This window comes from Hyla sarda, chromosome 10, assembly GCF_029499605.1.
Source record: "Hyla sarda isolate aHylSar1 chromosome 10, aHylSar1.hap1, whole genome shotgun sequence".
Lineage (NCBI taxonomy): Eukaryota > Metazoa > Chordata > Amphibia > Anura > Hylidae > Hyla > Hyla sarda.
In genome coordinates, this window is record NC_079198.1 from 69,527,536 (window position 1) to 69,552,908 (window position 25,373).

The 25,373-nt window shown below is 41.9% G+C and overlaps 1 protein-coding gene across 5 annotated transcripts in view; it reads left to right on the top strand.

The window, feature by feature from the left end:
- Positions 1-25,373, top strand: part of DNAAF3 (dynein axonemal assembly factor 3) — a 359,599-nt gene that overhangs the window by 294,397 nt on the left and 39,829 nt on the right. For all 5 annotated transcript variants that reach the window (XM_056543961.1, XM_056543958.1, XM_056543960.1 and 2 more), the window contains one exon: positions 21,249-21,406. In XM_056543961.1, coding sequence (XP_056399936.1) covers positions 21,249-21,406 — 158 coding nt within the window. The remainder of the gene's footprint in view (positions 1-21,248; positions 21,407-25,373) is intronic.

Below are 25,373 nucleotides of genomic sequence, written 5' to 3' on the forward strand. Positions count from 1 at the left end.
TTGTTCATTTGGAAGCCCAGATCCTGGATCTAGAGGAGCAACTGACGGCACAGACGCATTGACAACTTGGAGAGGAGTCTCCTGCTCACTGAGCAAGTACTCTCTGGGGTAGATGTGGGGAGTATAGTGGGAAGGAGGTGCAGGACAGTCAGGCAGCTAGCTGGGTTACAGTTAGAAAACTGGGTAGAGGGCAAAGTATCAGGGAGGCTAGTCCTGAACTGGCACACACCGACTGAGCTGGCAATACTGCAGCAGGACTCTGCCTCTGACTGCCAGGAGGGTGTCTGCTTAAGTAAGGAGGGAGGGAGGAGTGCAGGGCATGCCAGACAGGTACTGGTATTGGGGTACTCAATTATTAGGGTGACAGACAAGGCGATCTGTCATAAAGACCGGAATCACTGAACAGTGTCTTCCTTGTGCTCGAGTTCGGCAGATCGGGTTGGCAGGTTGTTGGGTGGGGCTGGAGAGGACACAGCAGTCATGGTACATATTGGCACCAATGACAGAGGTAGGTGGAGTGTCCTTAAAAATTATTTCGGGGACTTAGACCGCAAGCTTGAAGCAAGGACCTCCAAGGTAATATTTTCTGAAATATTACCTGTACCACGAGCCACATCAGAGAGGCAGCGGGAGATTAGGGAGGTAAACAAGTGGCTCAGAAGCTGGTGTAGGAAGTAGGGGAATGGGTTCCTGGAGAACTAGGCCGATTTCACTGTTGGATACTGGCTTTACCGTAGGGACGGGCTGCACCTCAATGGGGAGGGTGCCACTGTGCTTGGGGAGAAGATGGCTAGAAGGGTGGAGTGTTTAAACTAGGAACTGGGGGCGAGGGAATCTACAACGTAGAGGGGGAAGATAGTGTAGATAGAGAGGGGGGATTTATTAACCCCTTAAGGACTCAGGATTTTTCCGATTTTGCACTTTCGTTTTTTCCTCCTTACCTTTTAAAAATCATAACCCTTTCAATTTTCCACCTAAAAATCCATATTATGGCTTATTTTTTGCGTCGCCAATTCTACTTTGCAGTAACATTAGTCATTTTACCCAAAAATGCACGGCGAAACAGAAAAAAAAATCATTGTGCGACAAGATCGAAAAAAACCCGCCATTTTGTAACTTTTGGGGGCTTCCGTTTCTACGCAGTGCATATTTCGGTAAAAATTACTCCTTATCTTTATTCTGTAGGTCCATACGGTTAAAATGATACCCTACTTATATAGGTTTGATTTTGTCGCACTTCTGGAAAAAATCATAACTACATGCAGGAAAATTTATACGTTTAAAAATGTCATCTTCTGACCCCTATAACTTTTTTATTTTTCCTCGTACGGGGCGGTATGAGGACTCATTTTTTGCGCCGTGATCTGAAGTTTTTATTGGTATGATTTTTGTTTTGATCTGACTTTTTGATCACTTTTTATTCATTTTTTAATGTTATAAAAAGTTACCAAAATACGCTTTTTTGGACTTTGGAATTTTTTTGCGCGTACGCCATTGACCGTACGGCTTATATAATGATATATTTTTATAGTTCGGACATTTACGCACGCGGCGATACCACATATGTTTATTTTTATTTTTTTTTACACTGTTTTATTTTTTTTATGGGAAAAGGGGGGTGATTCAAACTTTTATTAGGGAAGGGGTTAAATGACCTTTATTAACACTTTTTTTTTACATTTTTTTTGCAGTGTTATAGATCCCATAGGGACCTATAACACTGCACACACTGATCTCTCATCCTGATCACAGGCGTGTATTAACACGCCTGTGATCAGCATTATCGGCGCTTGACTGCTCCTGCCTGGATCTCAGGCACGGAGCAGTCATTCGTCGATCGGACACCGAGGAGGCAGGTAAGAGCCCTCCCGGTGTCCGATCAGCTGTTCGGGACGCCGCGATTTCACCGCGGCGGTCCCGAACAGCCCGACTGAGCAGCCGGGTCACTTTCAGTTTCACTTTAGAAGCGGCGGTCAGCTTTGACCGCCGCTTCTAAAGGGTTAATACCGCACATCGCCGCGATCGGCGATGTGTGGTATTAGCCGCGGGTCCCGGCCGTTGATTAGCGCCGGGACCGACGCGATATGATGCGGGATCGCGGCGCGATCCCGCTTCATATCGCGGGAGCCGGCGCAGGACGTAAATATACGTCCTGCGTCGTTAAGGGGTTAATATACCTGGGGGTGGAGCGGAGGGAGGGCTTAGAATAGTTAATAGGGATAGGCTTCATAGGAAGAAAGACACACACCTTTTGAATTGCATGTTCACTAATGCCAGAAGTCTGTCCAATAAAACAGAGGAACTGGAGTGGTTGATGTCTGAGGAAAATTATGACAGTGGGTATAACAGAGACTTGGTTGGATGATAGCTGTGACTGGGAGGCCAACATACAGGGTTATAGTCTATTCGGGAAGGATCTTACAAAACAGAAGGGGCGAGTCTGAAGGCCAAACTGCGGGAGAATATATGGGAGGGAAGCTGTAATGTGGCATCATTATGGGTAGAAATATATGGAGATGAAAATAAAAAAAATTCTGATAGGGGTTTGCTATAAGCCACCAAACATAACGGAAGAGCCAGAAGATCAGTTACTGAGGCAAATAAACAAGGCAGCAAATCAAAATGATGTGTTAATAATGGGGGACTTTAACTATCCTGATATAAACTGGGAGACTGAGACCTGTGAATCTCATAAACGAAACAGGTTTCTGACTATAGCTAAAGACCATTATTTTTCCCAAATGGTGCAGGGCCCGACGAGAGGGGGTGCCCTACTAGACTAAATATTTAACAGAGTAACTAATGTGCAAGTAGGACACCTAGGAAATAGTGATCATAATATATTCCATTATAGCTTGTTCTTCAATAAGGGAACCTCGCAAGGGGCCACAAAAACAATGAACTTTACGAAGGCAAAGTTTGATCAACTCAGAGAAGCCCATAACAACAATATAAAACAAAAATACATACTCTAAATGGGAGACTTAAGAATATTTTAAATTCTCACTGTAAGATGTATATACCTTTTTTTATGGCAATAAAAGGGTCAGGAATAAAAGAAAACCAATATGCATGAATAAAAATGTTAAGGGGGCAATAAATGACAAAAATAAAGCATTTCAACTACTCAAACAGGATGGCCGTGAAGAAGCATTAAAAAGCTATAGAGAAAAAATTAAATTATGTAAAAACAGATAAAAGCTGCAAAAAGAGACTCTCATTGCCAAAGAGAGTATAACTAACCCCAAAATATTTAACTATATAAATAGCAAAAAGGTTAAAAATGAATGTGTTGGCCTTTTAAAAAATGAGGAGGAAATTATAAACGGATATTCACTGAGGGAAAATGTAATGCCAGGTGCTATACAGCGAGATAAGGTAGACTCCCCAGTACAGGTCACCTATCTAACCCAGGAAGAAGTACAGTGCCACCTACAAAACAAAATAGACAAATTGCCAGGTCCAGATGGCATTCACCCCCATGTTCGCTTTTTTTATTTTTTATTTAATATAATAACACATATACAAAGGAAGGGAATAATGCAAAAAAGAAAACAGAGAACATAAAGAAAAAAAAAAAAAAACACAGAAACTTCCTCCATCATAATAAAAGAAGGGGGTATGGGAGAAGAATAACAGACAGAAATTCTGTCCCAACAGCCAAGCCTTTCACTTCATTCTTACTCTCCCCCACTCCCCAAGTCTTTGCATCGGTGTTTATTAACCCTAGACAGCTCTCAATACTCCTATTTCCTTTATCCAGTGTTCCCATATTTTACATTTACTATCCTGTATAGGTGTACTATCCACTTTGTCCAATCTTAATCTCTCCATAACGCATGCATGGCTTAAGAGATTTAGGATTTCTATTGTTTTAGGAGTGTTGGGAGACTTCCAATTAGATGCTATTGCTGAGCGGACGACGGATAGGAAGTGAAAAGTTATGTCTGTCCTTATATGGGAGGTGTTCTAGCCCTATATTTAAAAGTGCTAGCTCAGGGCCCAATTCTATTTGTTTTGCTAAAATGTTATTTAACAGGGTATTTATCTCTTCCCAGACTTTCTGTATTAGTGGACATGTCCACCAAATATGTATAAGTGTGCCCTCTTCCTGTAAACATCTCCAACACAGTGACCCAGACATGTCTTTATTATACATTTTGGACATACGTGTCGGTGTAAGGTACCAACGGTACATTAACTTCCGAGAACTTTCCAAATGGGAGACACGGTGCAACAGGTTTACAGGAACTATGTACATTTGGGACCAACACTCAGGGAGAATTTGTTTACCAAGATCTTTTTCCCATTTTAATTGAAAATTTAGGATGGGGTCCTGGGAAATAGCCTGACAAGCTTTATACGCTTTTGATATACCCCCCTTGGATGTAAAGAAATACTTTTCAAACTTTGTTTTCGGTGTCTGTGTCTCTTCTCTATGTGGCCCTAATAAATGCCGTATTTGTAAATATTTAGTCGTGCGGCGGTATTTTATATTTATAAGAAATATAATCAAAAGGTTGTATATGGTTTTTACCGTAAATATGTCCTATCTTGGTTATGCCATTTTTGACCCACAGGGAGAGGTCCGTGTCAGGTAGTTGATCGTTAAGCATTATTAAAGGCATGCTGTCATAATTAATGTTGTTTATAAGGTGTTTAGATAGCACGTAACGCCACACCTCCATGCTTGCTCTCGCTGTGGGGCTTCTTGTAGAACTTATTGATTTATTTAATGAAATTTGGCAAAGGGCTGCATCCAAAGAGACTGAGCTAGTCAGGTAATCCTCTATTTCTCTCCATTTTGCAGAGTTGTCATTATGCCACCACCTCTGTAGCTGGGTTAAGTGGGCTGCACGATAATAATTTCTCAGATCAGGACACCCAAGACACCCCCATGTTCTAAAGGAATGAAGTAATGTAATAGTCTGACCCCTATTTTTAATATTCAGGTACTGGCGCATGGCAAATGTGGTGCCAATATTTTAATAGGTGACCCTAGGAATTATAGGCCTGTTAGTTTAACCTTTGTTGTATGTAAATTGTTTGAGGGTTTTCTAAGGGATGCTATTTTGCAGTATCTTGATAAAAATAAATGGAACTCCATATCAGCATGGCTTTATGAGGGATCGGTCCTGTCAAACTAACCTGATCAGCTTTTATGAGGAGGTGAGCTCCAGACTGGACCGGGGGAATTGCTGGATGTCGTATATCTGGATTTATCCAAAGCATTTGATACAGTGCCACATAAGATTAGTGCGTAAAATGAGAATGCTTGGACTGGGGGAAAATGTGTGCAAGTGGATAAGTAACTGGCTCAGTCATAGGAAACAGAGTGGTGGCGGTGCTGGGGGCGGGGCATTATCGGCTTATCAGCTAGGTAATTGCCGATACCGATAATGCCCAAAATCGTGATTATCGGCCGATGATATCGTCCATACCGATAATCGGTCGATCCCTAGTCTTGGGTCCTGTTCTATTTAATATATTTATGACCTTGAGGGGTTGAATAGTAAAGTAGCAATCTTTGCAGATGATACTAAACTCTGTAAAGTGGCAAACACTATGGAGGACAGTGCACTGTTACAAATTATCTGGATAGGTTGGAGGTTTGGGCTAGGAAGTGGCAGATGAGGTTCAACACTGATAAATGTAAGGTAATGCACATGGGGAGGAAAAATCCAGGCTGGGATTATGTATTAAGTGGGAGAACACTTGGGATGACTGACGTGGAAAAGGACTTAGGGGGTCTTAGTTAATAGTAAATTTCGCTGTAGAGACCAGTGTTGGGCAGCTGCTGCCAAGGCAAATAAAATCATGGGGTGCATCAATAGGGGCATAGATGCCCACGACAAGGAAATAATTCTACCGCCTTTACAAATCACTAGTCAGATCACACATGGAATACTGTGTACAGTACTGGGCACCAGTGTACAAGAAAGATATAGTGGAGCTGGAGAGGGTTCAAAGACGGCAACCAGAGTAATACAGGGAATGGGAGGACTACAGTACCCAGAAAGATTATCAGTTATTTAGTTTAGAAAAAGAAGGCTTAGGGAAGACCAAATAACTATGTATAAGTATATCAGGGGACCTTAGAGAGATCTCCCATCAATTTATACCCAGCACTGTATCCATAACAAGGGGGCATCCTCTGTCTTGAGGGAAAAAAGGTTTCTACACCAGCACAGACTGGGGTTCTTTACTGTAAGAGCAGTGAGACTGTGGAATTATCTGCCTGAGGAGGTGGTCATGGTGAATTCTATAAAATAATTTAAAAGGGGTCTGGATGCAATTTTGGAGAATAACATTACAGGTTATGGATTCTAGATCTATATGGACAGAAGGTTGATCCAGGGATCTATTCTGATGCCATATTTGGAGTCTGGAATGAATTTTTGCCTCAGGTATGAGGGTGTTTGTTTTTTTTTTTTTTTTTTAACATTCCTCTGGATCAACTCAGCAGGGACTCATTAGGGTTGAACTTGATGGACTCTGATATATATTTTTTTCGACCTTATGAACTATGTATGTTACTCTAGAAAGCACCCTCATCTCCCTGCTCCTTATGATGACACTAAAATGTTTGCAGATTTGTCAGCTGCGACACTTCAAGCTAGAAGAGCTTTTGTTCCTCTCACTTGACTACTACACGAACTGGAAATGCCGTATCGCTGGGGTTTCCCAACTAAACTTCTGCTTGTGTGACAACCCATGTTTTTTTCTTCAGTAGAGGAAGGTTTTGATACCATGCACTCCTGGGGCTACCTGGAAGATGAGCCTCCTGACCAGTGCCACCATACTTGGAATTCGGCCGCGTCACGGCCCCGGCCCTATTGCCTCCCCCATCCCCGGTTTTATAATTACCTGGGCCCGGGTCCACTCTACATCTGGCTCCGGCGGCGTCCTCCTGAGCTGTCACTGTGCGCACTGACTGTGACGTCACGTCGCGCACGTCACTCGTCATTGCGCACAGCATAACGCAGGACGCAGCAGGAGCCAGAAGTAGAGTGGACCCCGGGAACAGGTAATTATAAAACCGGGGATGGGGGAGGCAATGGGGCCGGGGCGGTGGGGGGTGCGGCGCGTTGGGGTGGGGGCGGTGCATTATCGGCTTATCTGCAAGGTAATTGCCAATACCGATAATGCCCAAAATTGTGATTATCGGCCAAACCGATAATCGGTCGATCCCTAACTCTTACCGGAGTTTATCAGACCCTAGTAGGTCTGTCAAGGATGGTTGCGGATGAGTCCTTAAAATTTGTGTGACTGTTGCTGTGTATTGCTGAGTGTCGACATAAAGAAATATACACCAGACAAAAATGTTGGTATTAAACTCTTTCTCAGCAGGAAAACTCAGTTGTTTTTACAGAAGCGCATTAGTTTTTAAGTTTGATAAAAAGGGAGGTTAGTTATGATTTCAAAATCATCAGGTTACATTTTGATTGGTTATTTGAGCTTTGACTCCGTATATATTAGCATATTAAGCATCTATTTCTTTCTTGGCCAAAGTTCACTTATGCAGCTCTTTCACTCTGAAACTGGAATATTCCAGATCTTTCCCCTGCTATACAATCTGTATCTTCAAAGATTTTGTCTTTTGACGTCTCATCTTGGGCCTCCTGGCATCATTCCAAGGTCTTCGTCTTAGTTGCAAGTAAATAGCAAGCTGGATATATAGGTTGAGTAGGTAATAAATTGCATATAAATATAGAAGTATTTATGTATTGATCGGCAGTCAGAATCATTTTAATCAACTTGTCAATTCCCCCTAAAAAGATATTTGTTAAGCATACACGACAATATACACCTACACTATACTCCGCCTAACAGTCTCAGGTTCAGGTGGGGAAAGAAAAAAAGGGTATGGGATGCTTCACTGGTTTGAGACGAGTGGCTCCTTGTGAACCACTTACCTTTGTACCCAGACTGATCCTTCACCTGAGACTTCTATATTAGATACATGTTGCAGTATTGCATTTGTTGTTATTGGTCCTGACAGCGTCAAAGTTTTTTATAGGGTTTCCATTTGCAGTCATGTACCCCCTCAAGGCCCATTTCAATCCGAAGTCCAGCGCCACTGCATGCCCATAGGCGGAGTCCGTGTAGATGTTGGCAGTTTGTCCTTCTGAAATGTGGCAGGCTTCAGCTAAGGAAATAAGTTCCGTCTCTTGTGCCGAAACACGGGGGGTGAAGGTGTGGTCTTGCCCGCAGAACTTCAAATGGGCTAACTACTGAGTATTCTGTGTGGAAGTTGGCACTTTCATCAGCATATCTGGACCCGTCTGTGTAGAGAGTAAAGGTTGCACTGTCCAATGGTTTTTCTTGGACCATTGGTAAATGTGATGTCTCCATTTCCACAACCTCTAAACAATTGTGCTCAAAGTCACAAAGGTCTCCATCATTTTGTTTGGTTTCTTTTACTACTGATCAGTTGACAAATGCCACCTGTTGGCCGAAACGCGTCCTGCGAGTCGCATTACCTTCTCGATGTGTGAATAAAAACTTGAAGTGATTAAGCATCTATCCGGGAGTGCCGGGATTCCTTACCTGGATGCAATGGAATGCTGAAGAAAGCATAGGCTATGTCCAGAACAGTAAAAACTTGGCATCTGGGGTATAGAACTAAGCAAAGTATGTGGGTTGGGAACAATGGGAGTATCTAGAATTGTGGCAGCATTAATGGCACGAAGATCATGTACCATGTGGACCTTCTCAGGTTGTCCTTTTGGGGTCTTCTTTACCGGAAACAAAGGTGTTTGCTGGTTAAACACATTTCATTAATGCTCCATTCTTGAGAAGCTTTTTGATTGGCTCTTAGAGGATATTTGGGTACTTTTGGAATCTTAGCACCAGGTTTCAAATAGACCTTAAAAGGTGAAACAGGCAAGAGTCCAATATCATCTGGGCCTTTGGACCAGACAGGGTCAGGGATTTGTTGCAGATAGACGTCGGATATAGTCTTTGTTGAGATGTTCATGACTCAGTGGAGAGTCCCTCAGAACACAGTTCTTCAGGTGTGAGTGATTGGGATATTTCAAGGTGCATGCCATCATCCTCATATTTTATTGTGGCTTTGAGTTTTAGGACTAAATTAGCTCCTAACAGATTGAGTGGACAAGTATCTGATGTAAGCAGTCGGGAAAGGATGTCTTGCTGTGCTCTAATAGGTATAGGGTGGGTGCAGTTTGTAGCAACAGGTGTGCCATCTACGCCCACACAAGAAAGGCGATCAGAAGAGATAAGGGAAGTACACGATAGGTCTTTAGAGCGTATTACAGATCTGGCTGCACCTGTGTCCACTAGAAAAGGAAGAGTTTTGCCACTGACTGTAAGATTTACAAAAGAGGTTGGTCCTGATTTAGTAAAGTTGCTATAAGTATGTACATGAGATCAGTGTGGGCACAGGCTTGCCATTGTCCTACAGAGGATAAGGTAGTTGCTGGAAGTCTGAATAGTAGGAGGAGCGAGGATTATTCTCAGATCCAGATTCTTGATAATTTCTAAATGAGACCTAATTAGCTGGATTTTGTGGAGTCAATCTGTTGTCGGCTGTCCATTGTTGATTCATCCTGGAGTGGTTGTGTCTCCAAGGAGAGGTTGATTGTTGTTGGTCCATATTATAATGGTTTTGTGACATGATTGGCCTCTGTAGCAGACTGTTTCTGACGGGTGGTCTTCGAGGGGCATCATTCAGAACACTGTACTGAGCAGGAACGGTTTGAAACTGAGGGACATAATTCTAAACCAGGAATTGCTCTGTAGCATTGAGCAACATTGGTGCATCTTGACAGACTGCCACATCCGAGCGTTTCTTAGTAGGTGCCACTTCAGTTTGATTTTCAATAGCTTTGACCATGAGTAAGAGCTGTTTAGGTTAAGTTCTACATATTCAGGCCTAGTGTCTGGAAGCCTTTTCTTGGTAGCATCATGGAGGCCAGTAACAAAGGTGCTAACGAAGTCTTATGGAATTTGCTTCCCAGGTCATAACCTTGAACCTGGAACAGATTAAATAGTCTGGAGAAAAACTTTTCAGCTGATTTTCGTAGGTTCCTGGAGGCATCAGAGAAATTGGTGGAGCTTGAAGCTAGTATGTCTCCTCTTCCACAATAGCTGAGCTATCAATGCTGGTGGAAATGATAGGCCAGAAGGCATCTCCAGTTCTGATCGAGACTAGATTACCGTATTTATCGGCGTATAACACGCACCCCCATTTTAACAGGGAAATTTTAAGTAAAAATAAATAAAATGTAAAATTAATGACTTGGACTAAATGCCACATCATCCCTCGAACTTCGTTTTCTTCTGCACCTCAGTTTGGTCCTGTCCCCTCCAGTGCCACATCATTCCTTCCCTTTTATCAGTCCCTGTGCCACATTTACCCCTATTATCGCCACCCCCCCATGTCTCATCATCCCCCTATGTCTCATCATTTCCCCCTGTCATAGACCACCACTAGCCATACAGACATTAAGCATTTAGTGCCTCCCCCCACCATAATTTTCCCCCTGTCTCATAATCCCCCACCCTGTCTCATTATGTCCCCTCATCCATCCCCCCCCCATCATGTTCCTCCTATGCCAGTGGTCTTCAACCTGCGGACCTCCAGATGTAGCAAAACTACAACTCCCAGCATGCCCGGACAGCCAACAGCTGTCCGGGCATGCTGGGAGTTGTAGTTTTGCAACATCTGTAGGTCCGCAGGTTGAAGACTACGGTATATGCTATTCTTCCCCTTTCCTTACCTGGCTGCGCTTTGGCTGTCTTGCGGGCTGCGGTCAGTGAAGCAGATGAGTGACGTCCTCTCCCGGCTCCTCTGCGCGGCATCAGGGATGTCACTTTTCGGCGGCGACTACAGGAAATGAAAAGTGAAGTCACGGATGCCGCGCAGAGAAGCCGGCAGAGGACGTCACTCATCTGCTTCACTGACCGCAGCCCGCAAGACCCCCCGTCTGACCTGACCTGCCGAAGCGCAGCCAGGTAAGGAAAATAAATAAAACTATGAAAAGCAGGAAAAGGGGGAATGATGAGGGAGGGGGAGGTAGGGAAAATGAAAAGTAAAACTAACTTGTTTTCTCCCGCACTATCCACAGGTACTGGTGGATAGTGCGGGAGACGCTGATTAAAAGGTAGAGCAGATCCGGACAAGGTAGGGCTCATTTGAATAAGTCTCCCGCACTATCCACCAGTACCTGTGGATAGTGCGGGAGAAAACAAGTGACAGTTTAACAGAGCGGGGAGGAGACGCCGCTGGTCACTGATTTAAAGTGGCGGAGCTGCAAATACTTAACAAGCGGCCGCTGCTGTGGCCGCTTTAAATCAGTGACCAGAAGACTTATCGGCGTAGAACATGCAGGCAGGCTTTTTGCCTTAAATTTAAGTTTTAAAGGTGCGTGTTATACGCCGATAAATACGGTATATAAATCCTTCCATACTGATGAGTAGATTTGTTGGATTTGCTTCATTCTTTTGTAGAAAGGCATTGGTTGTTTTTCTGGGTCAGGGAGTTGGGTTAAGAGATTATTTACTTGCACCGGGGTAAAGGGAACATATTTATAAAGAGTCTCTGAAAGAGCTTTTTCAGACCATTTATTTTCACCACTATAGGTAAGTGGTATTGGCATAGTTTGCAGTGGACTGGGTACACCGAAACCATGCAGGAGATCTCTGGAATCGTCAGGCTGTATGGGCAAGAGTTTAGATGGCGTGGATCTGGGTAAACTATGTTGTAGGTTATCTGAATCATCGTGTGGCATTGGATATTTACACAAGAGGTTAGGTTGATTGAACAAGTTGACAGCACTTGCCAGAGCTTGGACTGTTTCGTATGTTTTAGAGATAAGCCTGATTTCTTGCAATACTGGTACTGGCTTGTGATTTTTAATACTGTTACAAGAAATTACAAGAAATCTGAGGAGACCAGAACTGATGGGTGGCAATTTACTTTCCAGCTAAATCAAGAATGCGGTGTATTGCGGACTCAAGTTGCATAATGTTGGGCAGAGGAATATATGGGACAAACATGTATTATCATGTTGCAAGGCAGTGTCCCAGAACCTGTAATGGCCAGTTGGGAGGTTGCAATGGGCCCTTTTATGCATTACCAACAGATCAGTCATGCTGTTTGCTAGGCCCCCCTGCATGCACTAGGTCTGCAGCAAGGCCATCATTATGCTGAAGATATGAATTTGCAGGGTTAACTATCGTTTGCACTCGCTGGGTTTCCATGGAACCCATGCCAATCCGGAGTAAGGTGTTACACCTTACTTGATCTAATGGTTTGGTACATGTTACTGTTGGAGGTATTGGGAGGCTCATGAAATTTCACCACAGTGGTTGTGATTGTATTAACAGGTGAAAGTTTGTATCTTTCCTGGGGACTGATGATTGATTGATCATTGGTAGGAGATTGAAACCGTGCATGGGGTTCATCTTGGGCTGGAGGACTGTCTTCACTAGGCTGAGAGGTCTGACTTCTTGGTGAGGCCCAGCAATTAGCAGAATCAAATACAGGGCTTTCTGGTAGGGGCTGGGCTTGGAGTGTTTGGGCTTGATTAGGGTATAGGCTAGTAATCTGGTCATTGGGTACAAAGTAACCCCCATCCTGAGCCATAACCGAAAAGAGATGAATTGGTTGAGCACCCTGTCTGGGTGTACAGGATGAGGGCCCATTACAGGGAGTAGGTAGATTGTGGAGCCAAGATGGCTGACAGCAGAGGAAGTGGGTGGAGCAGTACTTCCGGGTAGACCAAGATAGCTGACAGCAGCGGAAGTGGGTGTAGCCACATGGCCACCACTAGGAGGTAGAATGTTATATAGTGGGGTAAACGGAGGGGCTGTGGTAGTAAAAGATTGAGCATTTAAAGACTGGACTTGGCCACAGGAAACAGGTTTTTGCTGAAGGCAGGTTTTGCTGACCACAATGGGGACATACCAACAGTTAGGATCACCATCATTATAGGGCGGTGATAGGTCTTTATCTTTGTAATACAAATATAGTCACTTCCCCTTTTTATCTCCTCCTGCATTCCTCCTCCACATATCTATCTTTAGCAATAGCGCATGAAGTACAGTGCCATGCTTGGGCAGATGCCATGAAATCATGATCTTCTAAAATCCCTTTATGTTTAAGAGCCTCAGACCAGAAGTCTGGGTGCACTCTACCTTTTTCATGCAAATTGCATATAGACATTAGTTTTTTCATTTTATCAAGATATTTCTTTCTCTCCTGGTGCATCACTAGGTCACGTGCCTCTTCACACCCAGGTAGGGAGGACATTGAATATTTAAATGCAGAGGGCAAACATCTCATCTTTATTAGCAAGATCTCTCAGTGGATTGGCCGTACACAAATTGGTGTTCAGCACCAAAACAAAAAAGGGTGTGTATAGTGACAACCAAAGTTTGTCTCCTGATACTTATCTTCTGGTACAAAAGGATACTGAACGGATACATATATATTTTATTTATGTGCATCAGCAGTATGCTAAAAATTTACCAAGGATACAATAAAATATACTGGACTGCATCTTCCAGCAGTACGATACACAAAATTTATCACTTGGTACATCTGAACTGGGTTATCACCTCAGCAGTACAAAAGTTGCCCCCTGGTACGTATACTGAACTGGTTCAACACCCTCTCTCTCTCAATCCAAAATTTACCAGCAGTACAAAAGTTAATGTGACTGATATAATACAAAAATATATATCAAAAGTACATGATTACAAAATTTACCAGATGCTCATCACTATTTACCAGAGAAAAAATGGAAGAAAATTTTTTTTTAAAAATCTACGGCACTTTTTATCCCTTGACCGTATCCACTGAGTAGATCAAAAAAATTTAAAAAAAAATCAAAATCCAAACAAGATATTCTCTCAAATCAAGAATGTCTTAGATTCCCTGAAGCTCAAAAATCCAAAGAAATCTTATTAAACAATGTGTTTCACTTTGTTTTGGAATGGTTTGCCTTGTGATACTGATACTTTCACAGTCAGCCAGAGAAGGGGGGGGGGGTTGTTCACACGAGGCTGCAAAAAAATGTGACAGGCAATTTCTCCCTACGCTCTGCCTTTAACAGCTGCAGTCAGTCACGACCAAAACTCTCAGAAATTTAGACCACGCAGCAGGGAGATCCCCGGTCACTTGGGCTAGTTCTAGCGGGTCGACAAAAGCAATCTCCCAGGCCCCCCCTCCCAAGCTGGAAATATAGGTTGAGTACGTAATAAATATATATTTTTTTTTTTCAGTATTAGAAATGGCATATACATATGGAAATATTAGTATATATTGATCGGCAGTCAGAATAATTTTAATCAACTTGTCTAGTCTACCACAAAGTTACTAATTCTTTCTTCGCTTTCTTCTTTCTGCTGCTCTACTTTTGTTACCTTTTACTCTTTACAGTTACTTTTGTGAATTGAGCATTGTGACTTCCCTGTCTGGTGCCTCTAGGCACCAGTCCGGTTTTTATCTCTTTGGGTTCTAAACTTATTGTATTACTGCTTGGTCAGTATATTTAACCTATTACCTGCCTAGAAGCATGGATATTGAGAGAGTCTCACTCAGTGTCAATGGCCTAAACATCCCTTACAAGAGGCAGTTTCTCTGGCGTGAATTGGAGAGGTGGGAAGCTACCGTAGCCTGCATACAAGAAACTAATTTATCCGCCATTAATACCCCTCAGTTACGGCACAGAAAATACCCCTTTGTTGTGCATTCTGCATATTCCAAGAAAAAACATGGGGTAATGATTGCAATTAGCAATGAAGTGGCATTTCAGGTTACAAAACAACTTATAGACCCGTTAAGTAAATACATTATTTTGAAATGTTCTATGGATTACACTATAGTGAATCTCTATGCCCCTAACTCCCATCAGGGATGCTTCCTTAAAGTCTTTGCACTAGTTAACACACACAGAAAGGGTGAGGTCATTATGTGTGGCTACTTCAATTCTGTTGTCAATCCATTTTTAGACCTGTCCAATCAGTCAGGTCATTCTACGTTCAAGATCTATTGAAAACCGTGATCTGTATAATGTCTGGCGCTTACAACATGCCACAGAGTGTGACTACTCCTATCTCTCTCCACATTTTAAATCCTATTCTTGAATTGACATGATTCTCACTAGTAGGGCCCTACTTGACAGGGATTGGAGAACTAACTTGGAGCAATCATGCCTCCGTTCTGCTCTCATTATCAGGCTCCACGCCCAAGCACAGTGATTTTGTATGGTGAGCAAATTCTCACATTATAGTCCTGATCATAACCTAAAATTTGAAACTGCCCTAGTAGACTATTTTGCCCTAAATGCTACCCCTGAAGTGAATTCAACCACGATGTGGCAAGCCCATAAGGCTGCCATTAGCGGCACCTTTTTATACAGTTGGGTTCCTTTCTTAAAAAAAAAAAAAAAATGCACAGCGATGATGCAATTACCCGTATTGCTACCCTTGAAGCCCTTCAAAAATCCTCCCCTTCCCCTCAAAATTTCTTGGCCCTATTTAGTGAACACATACACCTGCGTAAACTCCTTTACCAATGTGAGAGAAGCTTTAAGAGGAAAACTAAAATAAAATACTACTCCCATTATAATGAAACTGGAACATTCTTAGCCAAAAAACGTAAGCCTGCTTATGTTAAACAACGTATATCCCTTATCACCTGCGTTATCCCCTCAAGGAATTGCAAATGCATTCTGAGATTGACAAGTTATATAATCTGCAGAGACCCTAGTACGCCCCAACCAGAACAAACTGCTATTGATGGTTTCCTTTCCTCTTTTAACCTCCCATGCCTATCTGATTCTATGTTAGATTCCCTCAACTCACCAGGAAATCCAAAGAGCCATGATTACACTTCCAGCTCACAAGGCTCCTGGACCTGATGGTCTACCAAACGAATACTATATTAAATATAGCAAAATACTTCTGCCTCATATGTTGGAAGTATTCGGTGAAGCGATGGAATCTGGTAGTTTGCCACAAGAAATGCTTAAGGCCTTAATTGCTACGGTCCCCAAGCCTGGCAAGCCCACTGACCAAACATCTAATTTCAGGCCAATATCACTGCTAAACGGGGATTTTAAAATTTATGCCAATATACTAGCTGCCCAACTAATGCCAGTCATCCCCAAATTGCTCCACAAGAACCAAGTCTGGTTTATTAGTGGACGTTAAGCCCCTGATAACACCAGATGGGTCATTTCACTCCTCCAAAATCCCGTCTGCTTTCCTGACACAAGACGCCGAAAAGGCATTCGACAGGGTGAACAAGCTTTTGGCTTCTCGGGCCCTATTGTAGCCGCGATTAGGGCTTTATATTCCAATCCTGCGGCGATTTCATTTTATAAATAGTGCCTTATCTGACCAGTTCACCCTGTCAAATGGAACTCTACAGGGCTGCCCATTCTCCCCCCTTTTATTCATTCTTTAGATTGAGCCCCTTGCACGGGCTATCAGACTACACAATGGTATAAGGGGCATCCAAGTAGGCCCGACTGAATATAAACTGGCACTCTTTGCTGATTATATCATTTTGACCATGTCTGATATCTGACTCCCCAACTCACCTTTTTGACATTATATGGAAATTTAGCAACATCTTTTTATAAGCTTAACTCTACTAAATAAGATTCTACCTCTTTCTCCCTCCACAGTCTATCTCCTCTCTTCGCTTACAATTCCCCCTTGACTGGCAGCCCTCTTCTGTGACATATTTGGGGTCCAGCTTTCCTACCCCTCCAGTAATCTGTACCAAAATAATTTCTTCCTACTCTCCCAGTCCCTTATCACCAGTATGTAGGAATACTTCAAGTCGCTACTCTTGTGGTTTGGCCGCCTAGCAGCATTCTAGATGATGCTCCTCCCAAACTTGGTTCAGAGGTTAACAATGGCCCAATGGTGTATTTTTAAATTTTAAATATCTATTATCAGTATTACTTTTTGTTTCCTACTGTTTTTTTTTTTCTGTATAATTTCTGAGGTGTCTATAGGGTGTATATTTTATAAGATACAGTTTGTGCAGAATATCTGAAATGTACTGGATTTCATATGCATGTGTGGGATTTATATACCTGCATATTTTTATCTATATATTTTATTTTTATATGTTTGGCTTATTCATATCTCTAATTATTTCTGATGTGTTTATAGGGTGTACACTTTATCAGATATAGTTTGTGCATATTATCTTTATTGTATTTTTGATTTCCTATGCATGTGTGTGTGGGACTTCTATACATTCATATTTTATGTATATATTTTCATATTTCTAACAACAACAAAATCATGTTAAATCTATGTAAATATCAACTCCCAATAATATAGGAATAAGATATTTATTACTATTTTCCACAAATATATGGTTCCTAGTTAACTAATCCGGACTTGATGTGACATCATTCATAAAGAGGAGGGGTTTAACATTTATATGTCTGAGCAACGGATCCCCAAAAAATGTAAAGCTGCTGAGGAAAGGACCTATGAAGGCCCTGAAACACGTCCAGCTGAATAATAATCTTACTCTGAGACCACCTCTAACTCTGATAAATTTCCATGTATGCCAACCTTGGATCACATCTTCATCACACGGTCTGTCAAACCTCTGACAGTGTGCGCTGCCAAAACACGAGGATGCTGCTGGGATCTCTAGCTGCAAGTGCAGGAGAAGCGCTGCAGTCCACTAAACTGGAGCCCACTACCATTGGCGCTGTGACCTGTGGAGACTGAGTCTCCAGCAGCGCTCTCTAGCATAGAGAGCCAGGATGTGGATAAAAACCAACGCTTATTGTAAGGTACACATAACCTGCTATTGAGATCAGTTATCACGGCATCATTATTAGAATGGAATCCTCAGAGGTCCCTCTGCATTCTCACCCCCGAACCGGGGAGTTAAAAACTTGTGACATATTGAACTTATTGCATCTGGATAACACTAGCCCACTAGATCTGGATAGCATTATCCACAGCAATACTGTTATATGCATATGAGTGATCACTGAACCAAAGAATAAAAAAAGAACGCGACTCATTGAGCATTTGTTATATCTGACTGGTTACACGGTGGTTACATTTTATGTTATTTTACATTTGTGGTTTTAATCTATCATAAGCGGATACAGTGTTCCTGACGTCACACAAGGGCCCTATGAGTCGCAGGACACAGCGCATCTTATATTTTATTATATGATTATTTTAATTTCCAATAAATATTTGATTCAATATCCATGACTCTGAGCACCAAAATTTTGTAATATTTTAGCTTTTTGTTGGACACCGTGGGTATAGGTGCCAGTTGGGCAGCTCTGGTCTATTGGCGGCTTGTCTGACAAGAGCCTCTCCAAAACCCCTTGCATTACTATATTTATACCGCACTATTCCTATCATATTGCTTAAGTCCTTCTTTCACACTCAATAAGCAACTCGATCAGTTTATCTGGCATGGTAGAAAGCCTAGGATTGCTAAATTGCTAATGACACAACATAGGAAGGGAGGAAGCCTAGGACTTCCTCATCTTAAGGACTATTATAGGGAAAGTTAACTAGACAAACTACAACATTGGTGGTCCCAAAATCCTGAAAAAGCGTGGGTAGAGCTAGAGACGACATATTCGTCTCCTTTATCGCTTAAATCTTGCATGATTCTCCAATTGAAGGCAAAACCCCCACCCAAATCATACCTCACTGCAATTACCTTTTCAGATAAAAATAGGGGTTTTCTCCACATTCGCATCATTGTCCGTCTCCCTCGGAAATACGGAACACAAGGGGTGAGAGCAGCACACTGTAACCATCTTCCTCTCTTCCTAACCCCACCATACCTCAGAGGTCCCCTACACCTCTGTGCTCAAGGCCAGTACCTCACCTTGGGTATTGGTGGCGAGTATCTTTTTCCAAGAAATACTACACAGGGAGTGCCCCGTTGTGTTTTCTCCTCCTTTTTCTTTTCAGATAAAGCGTGGTTATGTACTCTAAAACAAGACCTATCCAAAGTCCCTTGCCCTCTAAACAATATCCCACTTAACTATCTTGAATGTCAAATTCCCGACTCTAGATCTCTAAATACCATTTTAGGACTAAATGGGAGTCTGGCCTTCAAAAGGAATTCTCCTTAGAACAATGGTCCACAGCTCTTAATTTTATACGCTCACTCCTTTGCTCTACCAATTACCAGGAAGCTATAGCCAAAACAGTATAAAGGTGGTATTATTATATTCCCTCTAGGATACACCTCATAGATCCTTCCTGTTCAAACCTGTGCTGGGTGGCTGTGGGATGGTGAGGACGCTGTTTGACACATTCTGGGAATAGCTCCTCTATGCCAGGGAATTATGCTTATGTCTAGATGTCTGACACATAACCAGTTAGAATAATGCCCTGTACTCCTTTTAATTGATTTCGATGATTCCCCACCCCCTGGGGAGATCTCCGTTAGTCCATATCTTTTATGGCAGCCAAATTGCTCCTTACCAGGCAATGGAGGGGCAGTTAACATACCCTCCCCTTTGTGAAGTTGTAAACATAGTTAATTTGACCTGTGACTACGAAAGAGGATACTCTTTCACATCATACTCTAAATACTAACCCTTTCCATTCCTTTATGGATTGCTGTGCGAACTCCCTTTCCTTACCTCCAAATGCCCATACTACAATGGTATGTTGATATGTTGCTTAGTGTATTACTTCAATCCCCCACCCTCTGTTTATCCTTGCTCTTATGTTTCATATGTTGGTATGCTACGAAGATTGTATCTACCCTTATCGTAACATATTGCTTATTGGTTATGCATTGCCTTAACATCTGTATCTTGTTCTTTATAACCTTGAACTTTTCTGAAATTTCTTTTGTTCTTGTTTTTTATATATTCAAAATAAAAAAATAAAAAAAATTTGAAAAAAAGATACACTGGATAGACCATTTCAAGACTAGGCCAATTTTGCTAGTTCCTGATGCTACCTGATGATCATTTGATTTCTGGGACAGATGTAAAAATCATCATGCCCACTCCTTGAACTGTATTTTTAGGCCAGAAATGGTGCCTACTTCTGGCAGAGTCAGTAACTCGGACTGCCCTTTTTACCATCTTGCAGCAGCAGGATTTGTGTTCCGCTGTGCACAGAAACGTTGTCAAACTCTGTGTAGAACAGTGGTGCAGTTATCCATAGTAACGAGTTGCTTCCTCCATTTTCTAAAAAGGCCACTGAAAAATGAAAGCTGCCATCGAATTGCTATGGGCAACTGCACCACTCTTCCTGTACACAGGTTTGTGTTTCACAAACTAAAGTATACGGTCATAAAACTAACATTCATGTCACAAATGACCCAAATCTCGGTTAAAATGTGCTTTACTGGATTATGCAAATTGCCATTAAGATGCATAATTTATACAGTGATTTGTCATTTGCATGCAGTAATTAGTTGTAGTACTGCTAATTAGCTGCAACATGTGAACACCGCCTAAAGGGTGATATAGCATACAGCTGAGGCTCTGATAAGTGTAAGATAACAAAAGGTATTGCAACAAAAAGGATTCAGCAACCACACCACAGTAGGGAAAACTAAACTGGTAAACACCACTATAGGGTACATTTTATGCCCAAAGTTTTTAACTGTTATATCTGTGGGCTGTTGCCCATGTATACCTTGACTGGTAGTATTTTTTTTTTTAATATTTAACGTGTGTAATAAAGTATTCTAGTTTCTTAGTGTTGCTGTTCTCTTTGGTGCAGTTAGTTGTGGTTGTTTTTCTGGCAACCTTCCACCATAGTGTGTGTGTGTGTGTGTGTGTGTGTGTGTGTTTTTTTTTTAATTTTTTTTAAATTTTTTTTTATTTTTGTGTGTGTGTTAAATCTCATGTTTGTGGCATATCTTTATTTCCAACAGAGACACAATCATTTGGAGGGAAGTGCTGAACCAGGTTCACACCACTGAGTCTTTGGCGGAGTTCCTGTGGGCGGCTCTAGTATCATGCGGACTGCATTGCCAATAGCCTATGCCTTTCTGAAGAAAATGTATACATAAACATTGTTTCAGCAGATCTGCTCAGAAATGCATTTCATTCTATGGGGATGGCAATGCAGTCCATCACGGTCCTAGCACCCCCCCCTCCCCCCCCCCCCCCCCCCCCCACCCACAGGTGGCAATTCCATGGTGTGAACCCGGCCTTACTAATACATTTACTTTTCTTTAGCAGCTCTGTAAATGTAATGTGTAATTCTTGAATCCTGTCTGCCTTTTTTAGAGAAATGTGAAATGTTTCTTGAACTTTTTGGGAACAGCATGATCCGTAGTAAGACTGCGGCCTACCTACAAGACAGATGTTCGCTGTTCATTAAATTTGTCACAGATCCGGAGTACCAACAGAATGTCCTCCCTCTGCTGAATATGGCTTTTATTAAGGTAAGTCCATAAAAAACTTCAAATTCCCCTGTCATGGGCCATGCACGTGTATGCCAATTACACTGACCAAGGAAAATGTTAAGCCATATCTGTGTGCAGAGTCAGGCAGCAGGAAGTGGTGACCGGGTATCATTGGAACAGTAGTGGTGGGTGATTGGTGTGGTCCACCCCAGCCTACAAAAAAGGCCCTTTAAAGTATCACAAGGAAATAGTATGTATGGTAAAATGTCTTCATTTCTTTATATAACTGTTGCATAAAACACATTGGTCACTCTGGCTTTTAATGCATTCTTCAGGTTTTAAATGAGATATTCTGTAATAAAGCCATCCTGGCTGCGGTCTCCTCCAGCAGTTTATACTGGGAAATGAATGTGTATCACACGGTCTGCAGATCTATTGTTCGCTGCCTCCAGATAATTTATGCTAACAGCCTAATGTAGTATACATTATTATATGGGAGTGCAGCTCCCCCAGTTTACATGATGATTATTTATTTTCAGCTCCTTTTGCTTGCATAATAATCACTTCTTCCCTTTTCATGCATAACATTTTTCACCCCTTTTACTGTGAAAAATGTTTTGTTTCTGTTTTGTTTCCTAGTTTTCAGTTTGGAGCATCCGCTATAGCTTTGTATTACATTCGGTATAGTGAATGGTGTTCTAGGATGTAATAGGGCATGAATAAACACATCTCAAACTGCTTTAAAGATATTCACAAAAATACATAAAAAAATGGCTGTAAAAGGCTGGCTTTTCCCTCCAGGCTGCCAGTTATAGCTGATTCATAAGGCTTCTGCATCTGTGAGTATACGCTTCAAAGGGAGATTCAACTCAGTGCTGAATAAAGACAAATGGATGATCCAGCACTAGAAGAACGGCAGCTTTAGTGTAAATCCTCAAGTTAAAAACAGTATACAAACACTTTAAAACGTCTTGTTCATCTTGAGGTGTTTCGAGCGCATGCGCTTGAAACGAGTCAAGGTGAACAAGACGTTTTGAAGTGTTTGTATACTGTTTTTAACTTGAGGATTTACACTAAAGCTGCCGTTCTTCTAGTGCTGGATCATCCATTTTTCTTTATTCATTGATTGGACATTGGAGTCAGAGTGCAGGTCTGTGCCCGAAGTAATCAAGGGAGGTGAGCTGGACTTTGTTTATATATCAACTCAGTACTACATGTTCTGTATATATTTGCAGATTCTTTTGAATATTAGCTCTATCTGAACTCATTCTGCAGTTTGTCTGTAGTGCTTAATGTTGAGTTCACTTGGTTCAAGAGCTAGTGCTGAATGTGCCCTACAACTAACCCTATTCTGGTGACTTCTCTGTAGTGAAGTTCTAGTCACGCTACAATCTGAATTGGCTTACCCTAGTCTTGGGGAGTAAAAATAAACCTGCTTTATTTGCCTCTTCTGGTCTTCTGCAGTTGATACGCCATGGCTACCTGTTGGTCACTGGATTCTTCTTCTTCCAGGTACCATGCTATCCCATTTCCAGGACATGCCCACTCAGCCAGTCTGCAGCTGCCCCCTCCCATAGACTTGCATTGAGGGGGCATGGCCGTGACGTCACGAGCGTGGCGTCACAAACCTCCGATGCTCTAATCGAACGCCGGGTGCAGAAGGGAGATCACGGGTATCCCCAGCAGCGGGACCCCTGCGATTAGAGATCTTATCCCCTATCCTTTGGATAGGGGCTAAGATGTCTAAGGGGCGGAGCACATCCTTTGCCCCCTAAGGACTCAGCCCGTTGGGGCCTTAAGGACTCAGACAATTTTTTATTTTTAAGTTTTCGTTTTTTCCTCCTCGCCTTAAAGAAATCATAACTTTTATATTTTCATCCACAGACTAGTATGAGGGCTTGTTTTTTGCGCAACAAAAGAAATACTATTTGTGTGGGGAAATTAAAAAGAAAACGGCAATTTTGCTAATTTTGGAAGGTTTCGTTTTCACGCTGTACAATTTACGGTAAAAATGAAGTGTTCTTTATTCTTTGGGTCAATACGAGTAAAATGATACCAATGATAACATACTTTTCTATCACTGTTGCGCTTAAAAAAAAAATCGTTAACTTTTTAACCAGATTAGTACGTTTTAAAATCCCCCTATTTTGAAGACCTATAACTTAAATTTTTCCTTATAAGCGGCAGTATGAGGGCTTATTTTTTTTGCTTCGTGGTCTGTACTTTTTATTGATACCATATTTGCATATATAAAACTTTTAATACTTTTTTTTTATACATATTTTTTGGGGAATAGTGTTATAAAAAAGCAGCTATTTTTTTTTTTTTTTGTTCACCGCACGGTATCATTAATATTTTATTTTAATAGTTCGGATATTTAGCCACGTGGCGATGCCAAATATGTTTATAAAATATTTTTTATACCCTTTTTGCGGGTGAAATAAGGAAAATGGGACAAGTTACGTTTTTATTGGGGGAGGGGGATTTTCAAATTTTTTTTTTTTTATTTTTCTTTTTACACTTTAACCCCTTAAGGACTCGGGTTTTTCAGTTTTTGCACTTTTGTTTTTTCCTCCATACCTTTTAAAAATCATAACCCTTTCAATTTTCCACCTAAAAATCCATATTATGGCTTATTTTTTGCGTCGCCAATTCTACTTTGCAGTGACATTAGTCATTTTACCCAAAAATGCACGGCGAAACGGAAATAAAAAATCATTGTGCGACAAAATCGAAGAAAAAACGCCATTTTGTAACTTTTGGGGGCTTCCGTTTCTACGCAGTGCATATTTCGGTAAAAATTACGCCTTATCATTATTCTGTAGGTCCATACGGTTAAAATGATACCCTACTTATATAGGTTTGATTTTGTCGCACTTCTGGAAAAAATCATAACTACATGCAGGAAAATTTATACGTTTAAAAATGTAATCTTCTGACCCCTATAACTTTTTTTTATTTTTCCACATACAGGGCGGTATGAGGACTCATTTTTTGCGCCGTGATCTGAAGTTTTCATCGGTATGATTTTTTGTTTTGATCGGACTTTTTGATCACTTTTTATTCATTTTTTAATGGTATAAAAAGTGACCAAAATACGTTTTTTTGGACTTTGGAATTTTTTTGCGCGCACGCCATTGACCGTGTGGTTTAATTAATGATCTATTTTTATAGTTCGGACATTTACACACGCGGCAATACCACATATGTTTATTTTAAAAAAAATTTTTCACTGTTTTATTTCTTTTTTTTTTTATCGGAAAAGGGGGGTGATTCAAACTTTTTTTTAGAGAAGGGGTTAAATGGCCTTTATTAACACTTTTTTTTCTTTACATTTTTTTTGCAGTGTTATAGGTCCCATAGGGACCTATAACACTGCACACACTGATCTTCTACACAGATCACAGGCGTGTATTAACACGCCTGTGATCAGTGTTATCGGCGCTTGACTGCTCCTGCCTGGATCTCAGGCACGGATCAGTCATTCGCCGATCGGACACCGAGGAGGCAGGTAAGGGCCCTTCCGGTGTCTGGTCAGCTGTTCGGGACGCCGCGATTTCACCGCGGCGGTCCCGAACAGCCCGACTGAGCAGCCGGGTCACTTTCAGTTCCGCTTTAGAAGCGGCGGTCAGCTTTGACCGCCGCTTCTAAAGGGTTAATACCACACATCGCCGCGATCGGCGATGTGTGGTATTAGCCGCGGGTCCCGGCCGTTGATGAGCGCCGGGACCGACGCGATATGATGCGGGATATACGTCCTGCGTCGTTAAGGGGTTAATAGTCCCCATAGGGGACTATTTATAGCAATCATTCGATTGCTAATACTGTTCAGTGCTATGCAAAGGACATAGCACTGATCAGTGTTATTGGTCATCTTCTGCTCGATTGCAGACCAGAGCAGAAGACCCATGGAAGGCAGTGGAGACAGGTGAGGGGACCTCTGTCTGCCGTTCTGAATGATCGGATCACCGTGGCAATGCTCCGAGTGATCCTATCATCCGTTTTA